The 10611-nt window shown below is 39.0% G+C and overlaps 2 protein-coding genes across 7 annotated transcripts in view; both read left to right on the top strand.

Moving 5' to 3' along the window:
• slc38a11 (solute carrier family 38 member 11) overlaps positions 1 to 5055 on the top strand; it is a 5160-nt gene extending 105 nt beyond the window's left edge. The window contains exons 1-12 of the mRNA XM_034884673.1: positions 1 to 120; positions 250 to 370; positions 843 to 917; positions 1015 to 1149; positions 1329 to 1394; positions 1804 to 1910; positions 1988 to 2067; positions 2233 to 2303; positions 3341 to 3502; positions 3602 to 3714; positions 3981 to 4112; positions 4209 to 5055. The exon at positions 1 to 120 is cut by the window's left edge and continues 105 nt beyond it. Coding sequence (XP_034740564.1) covers positions 109 to 120; positions 250 to 370; positions 843 to 917; positions 1015 to 1149; positions 1329 to 1394; positions 1804 to 1910; positions 1988 to 2067; positions 2233 to 2303; positions 3341 to 3502; positions 3602 to 3714; positions 3981 to 4112; positions 4209 to 4448 — 1314 coding nt within the window. The 5' untranslated portion in view covers positions 1 to 108 and the 3' untranslated portion in view covers positions 4449 to 5055. The remainder of the gene's footprint in view (positions 121 to 249; positions 371 to 842; positions 918 to 1014; positions 1150 to 1328; positions 1395 to 1803; positions 1911 to 1987; positions 2068 to 2232; positions 2304 to 3340; positions 3503 to 3601; positions 3715 to 3980; positions 4113 to 4208) is intronic.
• A 147-nt stretch (positions 5056 to 5202) lies between these two features.
• Positions 5203 to 10611, top strand: part of cobll1b (cordon-bleu WH2 repeat protein-like 1b) — a 20742-nt gene continuing 15333 nt past the window's right edge. For 3 of the 6 annotated variants that reach the window (XM_034884659.1, XM_034884658.1, XM_034884657.1), the window contains exons 1-2: positions 5359 to 5675; positions 5889 to 5969. In XM_034884659.1, coding sequence (XP_034740550.1) covers positions 5635 to 5675; positions 5889 to 5969 — 122 coding nt within the window. In that variant the 5' untranslated portion in view covers positions 5359 to 5634. The other 3 variants (XM_034884662.1, XM_034884661.1, XM_034884663.1) reach the window with 3 other exon arrangements.

Consider the following 10611-nt stretch of genomic DNA (forward strand, 5'->3'; position numbering starts at 1 on the left):
TCTTTATGAACTTTCGTCTAATTCAGCCACATCGCAAATATGTGAGAGTTAAACACGGAGGAGACGTGGACGAGGAACCCCATCCTCGACCAGCTATCGGTGCTCAGAATGGCTCAGCAGGTAGGTGAAGCTATTGTTGTAGAACATGAACAACAGCCGGAGAGTTTTTGTTGTTTTTAGCCTAATTACTGGTCTGTGTTCTTATTTTTAATATTATTATTATTATTATTATTTTTTATTTTTTTACAGCCAAACAGTGAAGAAGGGACCACATTAATTCATCCACAAAAAGCTGCTGGAAAGACAAGAAGTTCAGTGATATCTGCGTCTTTTAATTTTATCAATTCCATTATAGGATCTGGAATAATAGGTAACACTCACTCAGTACTTCAACTAGCCTATACTGCCTAACAAAACCTAATAGTTGAATTATATGCAATCTAATAAATGAACGATAAAGTCATATTGACACATGATCCACAACACAAACATTGAACCAGACATCTACATCTTGAGGCTTAGATGATACAGTTAAATCATATGTTGTAGTGCAACAAGAAGAAGCTTTCATACAATTCAAGCCCTTCAGTGCTGAACCCTCATATCATATGACTGCCGCCTGTTGCCCCCCCCCCATTCTCCCCTTTAACTCTTTAATCCTCAAAAAATGCCTGAGTCATTATGCAGTAACAACAAAAACCAGCATGTAATTAGGACATAGCATTTTTAAGAGTTAATATTGAATCTAAATGTATATATAATGCTTTGGGTTTTACAATAGAAAAACAATCAGATTTAAATTCTGCTGTTATGTTATGCACATGTATATTTTTTGTGACCAGGTTTACCATATGCGTTGAACCAGGCAGGGCTTCCCTTTGGCCTTCTGTTGTTGGTAGTTGTTGCCTTCATCACAGGTCGGTACTGTATATTGAAATTGTCATTGGAAATGAAGGGAGACATGAATTTATCAAATGAGCAAACTACTAACATTATGTTTGTATTTAATCGCAGACTACTCAATCATCTTACTAATTAAAACTGGCAACCTGTCAGGGACTAACAGTTATCAGTCACTGGTGCAAAGCACCTTTGGGTTCCCTGGATTTCTGATTGTATCTGGACTGCAGTTCCTTTATCCTTTCATTGGTGCGTTTTTTAAAAGTATCGTCCAATGTTGAATAATATTATCATGATGTATCACATTTTATGTTTAATTTCCAGTGTGGTCTGACAAAAAATTGTATTCTATTTTTAATGTTTGTGTTCTATTCCTGTTGACTTTGGGTTTAGTTAAAATAATACTGCAACTCTGTTTTCTTCCTCAGCTATGATCAGCTACAATATCACAACTGGTGACACATTGACCAAAGTATTTCAGAGAATAGCAGGAGGTATGCTGCAGGCACTTAATTCCACCTCCTCAGAAAACTAACAAACAACACCAAACATGATTCATATATACACTGAACAAAATTAGAAACGCAACACTTTTGTTTTTGCTCCAAGTTTTTATGAGCTGAACTCTAAGAGCTAAGACTTCTTTTATGTACACAAAAGGCCTATTTCTCTCTAAATCTGAAAGCACTTCTCCTTTGCTGAGAAAATCCATCTACCTCACAGGTGTTGAATATCAAGATGCTGAATAGACAAAATGAACATTATTTTGAGAGAAATAAGCTTTTTATGTAAATAGAAAAAGTATTAGATCTTTGAGTTCAGCTCATGAAAAAAGGGGGCAACAAGAAAAGTGTTGCTTTTATAATTTAGTTCAGTATATGTTGTCATGTATTGTGATTGCAGTTGGTCCAGATCACATACTTGCAGAGCGTCATTTTGTGGTCTTGATAACAACCCTTGCATTCACACTGCCTCTCTCACTTTATCGAAACGTAGAGAAACTTGGAAAGGTAAGTTTGATTGTTCCAGTTTGTCAGTGTAATTTAGTGATTTTGAAGCTTCCTGTAAAACATCCATGTGTTACCAGGTGTCCTTCCTGTCAATGGTGCTGACAGTTACCATCCTCATCACTGTAATCATCAGAGCAGCTACCCTTGGACCCCAAATGTATAAATGAATACTCCGCAATCTGTAATCCATAGTGATTTTAATTGAAAGTTCCTTTGTGTCCACTGTGTTTTTTTCAAGGAATACGCACTATATTCAATTAACTAAAATTATAATCATGTGTTTCTGTACTTCTTGATGTGTGAATATAATTTCACTCTCTAGCCCCCCTACGGAGAATGCATGGGCATTTGCAAAGTGGAACGCAATCCAGGCAGTTGGCGTGATGTCTTTTGGTGAGTTTGTCTCCCTGATGCAGGGAATTTTTCTAGCTTTAAGTTGTTGCTAGACAAAAAAGCATACAACAATACAGGCCAATATGTTTAACAAATCATCTAAATGAAGACAGATTAGCTACAAAAACAGAGAAAACAGAATAAAATAGGTATCCCTTCATATGGGAAGAGGGATTAAATGCAAAAGCAGAAGTCAAACATCTAGGTAAATTGCTAGATGCTTGATTTCTAGATATTATTCACAGACGTTTCTGGAGACCAAAACAAACTAGCCAATGGGACAGGACTTACAGTTGTCAGGAGGCGGAAAACCTGATTCCAATAGGATGGTAATGTTGCTCTATGTCTATCTAATGTATATTGCTAACATCTTAGCCAAAACAACTAAAATGAGAAAATATCACAGCTGTGGGTCTGCTAGCTCTTTTTAGAGTTTTACTTCTAATGACCAGAAATCAGCTTTAATGTAATGCCATTGAATGTATCCTTTCACAGAGCTAAAGCCCACAACTTTAATGGGTATTTTTGCCCATTATGCATAAAACATGAAATACAGCAGAAATATAGGAAGATTGGGACTATTGATTTATTATGAGCCTGTCCAAATATTGCTCTGACTTGGATAAATTACTGCACAACATCTCAAAGCATATCTGTTGTCACCTCCTTCTAAGTGACCCTTTGTCTGTGAGTGCACCCTGCGAGTCCACTCCACCAAGGCCTTTACACACGTTGTGGGGAAAATTATAGCCTTGAATCAAGTGCCTTGATGATAACAGCTACTACTTCTACAAGGGAGGCAATTTAGATGGGGAGGTGGAAATTCATAGGAAAATACAGTGCTGTGTAACCTGAACTGAGACGGGCATAGTCAGCAGTCCCTCAGTCTTAAAGGGGAAGGATGTGTTCAAGTGTATAGCTTAAGTTCAGGCAAAGTAGTAAAATGTTTTCAACTGTGGTTATGAGTAATCATTTTCAGTGTTTTTTAATTATGTATATAAATGAAACTCTGACTCTGCCCCTGTTTGTCTCTTTAGCCTTTATATGCCACCACAACAGCTTTCTTATCTACGGTTCTCTGGAGCACCCCACAGTAGCTAACTGGTCTCGGGTCACCCACGCCTCTGTGGGCTCTGCGCTAATAATCAGTGCTGCATTTGCTGTTGCTGGCTATACCACCTTTACTGGCTACTCACAAGGTATCATTTTTAGAGATATTGAACTACACGCCTCTACAGTAATTTTTTTTTAATGCCACAGATGTGTTTTTATGATCTCATATTTCCACTTCTTTTCAGGAGACATATTTGAGAACTACTGCAGAAATGATAACCTGGCAACATTTGGTCGCTTCTGTTTTGGCCTCAGCATAATAACCACATTTCCATTGGAGTGTTTTGTTACACGAGAGGTAAGTGATACTTTTACATACGCCAGCCTAAGAATTTAACGGTTAAACGTTTACATATGTGAAGGGCAGTGGTATTCTGAGGGCCTGAGCCAGAGACAGGGTTTTGTGACTAACTGAACAAAAGGAAAGCTTGGTACGCCAAATTGCTCCTGCAGATTACCCTCTCCCATCTTGCAAATGCTGTACAATAAAATTAAAAAAGCCGAAAATGCATGCATTCAAACATGTGTGCATGAGAATCTTCTCTCTTTTGTTTATCTTCTCAGGTGCTATCCAATGTTATTTGCAGTAGGGATCTTACAAAAGCTGAACATGTGGCCTTAACGTTTCTCATAGTTTCAGTTTGCACATCCATATCTTTGGCCTCTGACTGTCTGGGAGTTGTTTTGGAGTTGAATGTAAGTCATATCAACTCAGCCAGTCTGTGCATTTATTTTTGTTAGTACGCATGAACATTTAATTTAAGCTTAATGGTGTTCTCTTCTACCATCCAGGGTGTTCTGAGCGCCACACCTCTGATCTTCATCATTCCATCTGCATGCTTCCTCAAACTCTCCCCTGGCCCCTGGTTCCGGGGTGAAAACTTGATGCCCACCATCCTGATGTTTATCGGCTTGTTTGTCATGATCACCGGTTTGACCATGATCGGCCTCTACCCACAAGACTGTTCCCATGGTGTGGAAATGTTCTACTGTGCAGACGCCAATACCTCTGGCACTGTACCACCTGCTTGAAATTAACCAAATATTTAATTGTTTGAAACTTTTTCTAACAACACTTACAGGGCAGAATATAGGCTTCGTACTGCATGTGGACAGCCCTGTATGTACTTGATATGGGGTTATTTTCCATGGTTTGGGATAAAGTCTCCTTAGTTCCAGGTAAGGGAAATCTTAATGTTACACCACACAGTGATATTTTAGAAAAGAGTGTGCTTCCAACTTTGTGGAAACAATTTGGAGAAGATCATTTCCTGTGTCCACATGCCCACAAAGTGAGGTCCATTGTGTTATTGAGTTTGTTGTGGAAGAACTTGACTGACGTGCACACAGCCCTGACCTTATCAACACCTTTGAGATTAACTGCAACACTGACTGTGAACCAGACCTTATTGCACAACATTAATGCCCAACATCACTAATGTTCCTGTATTTAAATAGGAGTACATTATATGATTTGCTTATATTATATTAGCCTAGAGCAACTTAGTAATACCCGTGGTTTTAGAATGAGATGTTTACAGACACATATGACGGTGATGTTGAGATGCACACATACTTTTGTCCCTTTACCACACGTGGTGTTTAACTTGTTGTTTTGTTAAGAATTAATACTCTGTCTCGGTATGTATGATTCTGGATTATTTGTATCATACTTAAGGGGAGTTGGTCGTTTCCATATCCAGCCACACGATGTCACTGTAGACAAATAAAGCATTTATTAAAAGGAAGTACAAAACAACAACGCTGATGGGGTTTCATACGGATTATTTAAAACTAAATGGCATTACTTGTGTTGTTATACACTGCACGGCTGTGTCGCGTTGTTGCTTTGCGTGTTCTCGCATCTAGATGTAAACTTGGACACGATACCGGTATGCCAAACACTTCTTCAGGATCCTGGAGGGAAGGTAAACTGGATCTGAGAGACGCCCCACTTTTACAGCTCAATGTTGCGATTCAGTGTTTGGATGTGCAGAGAAAAGTTGGCAGAGTTGCCAACGGTGTCAGGGGCAAAAGGATTTAGAGGTGCCAGACTTTGTACTGTCAAAGGAGGGTGGGGGGAAATTTCTTTTACCACACTGGAATGGTGTGCGTAAAAGGCGCAAAACACGGAACTTCAAAACGGAATTATGGCTCATTTATCCAAACAAAATCAGTTTGTAGCAGTCTACAACTAACTTTACCTTTTTAAAGAGTGATGGAAGTTGACAACTGCGTCGAAAACCAACTACATTCATGGTAAGACGGGATTAATACTTTTAATCGTTTTGCCCCATTTCCAAAAAGAAGAAAAAAAGGTTCACTTAACTGATGACCTCACGTGGGATTCGCCCATATTTTAGCATATGCCAGTTTTCATCACTAGAAAGCAGAAGGTTAGACTAGCTTTATAAAATTTAGTATGTAACTCATACGAAAAATGAATTGTGCTTTTTGTTTGTGTTTGACTAGTCCGAGGGATTTTGTTAAACCAATGAGTTTAGTCATGGATGACCATGGATCCCAGCCCCATCCACGGAGCTCTGGTCTGAGGTATGTAGCACTGTCATCTCGATCACCAGCTGTCAAATCTGTGTATTTTATCCATAATATTTAAAAGGGTGAGCACAGTGGCGTTTTTACTTGAGATTTTTGGAAATATTAGTCTTAATTTAAACTCAACTGAGCCAAACATCCACGCACCTAACGTTATTATTTGGAAAATAGAATTATAAAAAAGATAAAATAGAAACAAGACCTTGCTTCTATGATCTTGTAAGAAAATACCAAAATCAAGCTCCCCATGAGTGTCTAACTCTGTGGTGCTGACTGAGGCAACCAGCTGTTTTCTGTTTTTTATTTAAGGTGTGAGTATAAATGCCCCCTTTGTAAAATAATGCAACTTTCAATTAGCATTCCTTTCACTCATTATCTCTCAGCAAAGTCAGAGTTGTTGCAGACGTTTCAACCTTTGAACTCTCCTCATTTCCTGCTCTCAGGGTTTTACTGAGAAATTGCCTTGACCACATGCAGAGGTCATGGGAAGTATTTTGCAGGCAAAACATTGTGCCTCTATCTCCTGATGATGGCTGCTCTTGTGGAAATCATGCGTTCTCTGGGTTGGAAGCTGATATTCTATAAAATACACATTCGTCATAGTCAATAGTTGGAGAAATTCACAGTAAAAAGTGCTGTGAGTGTGTGACACGATGGAATCAGTTTTGGTTCAGGGACTCCAAGATGATGTCAGCTGCTTGTATTTCAGTAGATGGAATCATTAAAAAAGGAGGGGAGTGAGTTTCCAGAGCTTTTTCACAGAGTCACCACTCACTCCTCTGCTCAGCTTTTTTTAATTTTTTTTAGGGATTTTAAGCTAGAGGCGAGATGGAGAATTTGATCATATGATAGTTTCCAATCCAGTATTCCATGATAGCAAAGTTTCCAGTCATGCCCTGCGTAGGCAGTTTACAAAAAAAAAAAACTTTTTGTGTGACTTTTAACCATATTTCATAAACATTGTGTAATATGGGAGCACAGCCACACTCCCTGGCAATGGAGAACAGCAGACAACCTAAATCTCTCTGTGGTTTGACTTTTATTTGGAAAAGTAAACCGCACGCTTCCATAAGCTGCTGGGGTGTGTGTGTGGGGGGGGGAGACAGGTTCTTTGTCTTATTTGTGGCTTCTTATATTTGGTGCCAATAAACGTGCTGCTTCCTATGTGCAGTCATATGTGAAGATTTCATGTGACCCCCCAAGCAATGCCACATTTGTTATATAAATACTGAATCTGCCAGAATGACTGGGCTGGCAGTCGACACCACTATAACACACAAGACATATGGTACACTATTTAGAGAGAGATTAACACCCATTAAATCAGAACTGGTGCATTTTTCGTCTTCTTAATTGCAAATAGTGCTGCAAAGATTAATCGATAATCTTTTCACTGATAAATAAATGGCCAACTATTTCGATAATCAATTAATCGGTTTGAGCCATATTTCATGAAAAGAATTAGAAAGTCTCTGATTCCAACTTCTTAAATGTGAATATTTTCTGGTTTATTCAGCCTTATTTAGTAAACTGAACATCTTTTGAATTGTAGACAAAACAAGACATTTGAGGATATAATCTTGGGCTTTGGGAAACGCTGATCAAGATCTTTCTCCATTTTCTTACGTTTCACAGACCAGACAACTCATCGATTCGTCACGAAAATAATTGGCGGATTAATAAACAATGAAAATAGTTGTTAGTGGCAGCACTAATTGTAAATCTTCAAGAGACTTATACATTCATTCAATCAACTGGCCCTGCTAATTGGATACACCTTAAACCATGATCTCACATGCCTGGCTTTCCTCAAGGCAGAATGTGGAATTAGTTAAGGTATTGTGAATCCCCACAGCTGTTTCCCGACATGCAGGCAGTCCAAGGGCACAGCTGCTCACATGAGTCTGGCAAAACCTAGACGCTTGAAGCAAGTGGGCATTGCAAGTTGAGACATTGGGACAGTCACTTGTGTTTTGCTGTGACTTAACATTTCACAACAACCATATGTGTGATCAACTTGTAGGCTTCCAGTCTGTTGAAACAAAAGACAAGATAAACAAATCATGGCTTCCGGGAACACTCAAGCAAAACTCAGAGTCTTCTCCTCAAAATGATCCTCCAGATACGACAAGGCTTTCTTCGTTCAGGAAAATATTTAATTTCATCTACAGCGTGCTGACTTCAGAGAGCCCACTCAGATCTTTTGTGCTTAAAAAGCAAAATAAAGGATGTCATTCAAAGATATCCACCCACTAGATGTAACAAAGCGAGAGGAAAACCAGCATTGATGGCCAGCAAGCTTGTCTTGGCAATACGCTGGTGTGTCTTTGTATACTGGGACGTTTCATCTCATGGCTGCTTTCTGCCTCATAGGGCTAAAACAGACAATATGGCTAACATCCAGGGGACAGGGAATAATGGGTGGCCTTTGTTACCACACTGAAGCCAACGCATTGACCGTAAATACCATTGAATACTGAGCACTGGAACACCATAAAACACCTTTTGTTGGGTATAACTCATTTATCTTTAATCTCTGAAGGTAACATGATTTAAGTATTTATATAATATTGATTTTGTGCACAACAATTTGAATAGATTTGCCGCACAGTTTCTGCCTGAACTGGAGCCTTGGGCCCTCTTTGTTTCTGTTATGCACTCTTCCAGGGCATAACAGTTGGATGCCTCCCACTCTCAGCCTGTGTAACACTCCGAATGACCTAACATGAATAAGTTCTTTGTGTACTCTCAATGGAAACTTTTACTTATCTCGATCAAATTCAGCATTGTATGTGACAAATGAACACATTGCTTGATTTGCTTGACCTTCATTATCGGTGTTTGTCTTGGTTGGATGAGATATTTATAAAACAAAAAGCCTAGCCAATCAAGACTGGGATTAGCTGTGTTTACTACAGGTCTGTTTAACAAGAACTTAACAAGCTGTCTAGCAATTATTCAATCATAACAAATCATATATCCAAGCTAAAACCATTATAAGGACAACAAGGTATTGAGGTATAACATGGGAAATACAAAATTGCACACCTTAAGATGGTTCTCTAGATGGCACTATAAACTGTGCACATGTTCATACTGTTGTATCCACCCAGGTGTTTGTGTGCACGGGTATGATAGCACTAGTTTCTGATGAATTTTTGCATAATGTCAGAGTGGTAATGAACTGATATACTGAACCGTATCATCTCCTAACATAGACTATAGCAAGTTGATGAAGCACAGCATGACACAAACAAACAGCAGCCAGCAGTTTCAGTGAGGATATTCACTCTAACATCAGGGGTACAGTAAGTAAAGCAAGCAGAGCTACTCTGTATTAAAGATCCGGTCAGTTTGTTTACATTCAAGCTGTAATTATGCACTATGCCTGCGAGGTGCGGCTTTGGCTCAAATTGAACTTTATGATTTAATTTATGCTGTAAAGAACTATTCAGAGGTGAAAATTAGCCACTCAGTTTTTTTTCAAGAAGATATTTGAAGGAAAGACCATGACATTAAAAGATGAGGACGGTTGTGTTCCTGCCTCCAGATAGTATGCGAGACAGGGTGTAACCCTAGTTACATAAAGAGTAAATAGACTTGAGGTTTGTGCAATACTGAATATTTAATTTGCACCATTAGCAATGAAATAAGATCCAGAATGGGCCCGTTTTAGTGCGGAATTACTGTTTGCTTACTCACTTTAGAACCCTTAGTTCACATGATGAGAAAAGAGGATAGGCATGCTGCTGTTTCTTTTTGAAGGATGCCCCACTGCAGACAATGCTGCATTGTTTCACATGAATGGATGCAGTATGATAGTAATAATCATAACTCCTGGGGGAGCTTTCTTTCTTACCAAGATTTTCCAAACTGCTGGTAAACCCTTAAAAAAACAGATATTTGGTCAAGCCACCAGAAGTCAGAGTGATAATGAACTTATCTTTTCTTATGCATGCTTGCTTGGTTTTTTTTCTTTGCAGAACCATAGGTTTGTTTCTGTGCAATGATTAGGGTAAACATATTTGAGCTGCTGTGAGATAAGATGAGAGTAATATGCCATAGAAGACTCCAGTTCACAGAGTAGAATGACATCCACTGTTTGGGGACATTGTGAAGGGAACTCAGAGATCACCCTGTATAATCTCAAATGTCATTACCTAACTGGCTGTTAGACCTGCTAGCCCACTGTGGCTCTGCTGTAGTTTTAGGCACTGTACAACATGGAGTGCAAGAGTGAGCACCGCAGGGAGTAATAATACTGAGTGAAAATGAGGTGGATCGGGGCAAACGGATATTACATGCTGCATTGAAAAGCTAATGTTGCAAGATTGGTCCTTAAATATTTATCAGAAATTTACACAATGATGTTTAGGTGTCCTGAGAGTTTGAGAGTTGCCAGACCTGTGCTGTGGGAAAAACGCTTTTTTGTTTTGCCTGCAATAATAAACAATACACATAGGAAGTGGGGAGTTCTAATAGGGTCCCTTTGCTCTTTTTCTCCCTAATCTCCTTCCATCCCACACTGCTTATGAAGTAATGGCCTTTCCAGACCCTCTTTAAAAAGCTTGTGTTTACTTTGAGTGGCCTCTCACCAAATTACCAGCTGTGACTCTAGCCCCATGTTTTTCCACAGGGA

The sequence above is a fragment of the Etheostoma cragini genome, chromosome 11 (genome assembly GCF_013103735.1).
Source record: "Etheostoma cragini isolate CJK2018 chromosome 11, CSU_Ecrag_1.0, whole genome shotgun sequence".
Taxonomy (NCBI): Eukaryota; Metazoa; Chordata; class Actinopteri; order Perciformes; family Percidae; genus Etheostoma; species Etheostoma cragini.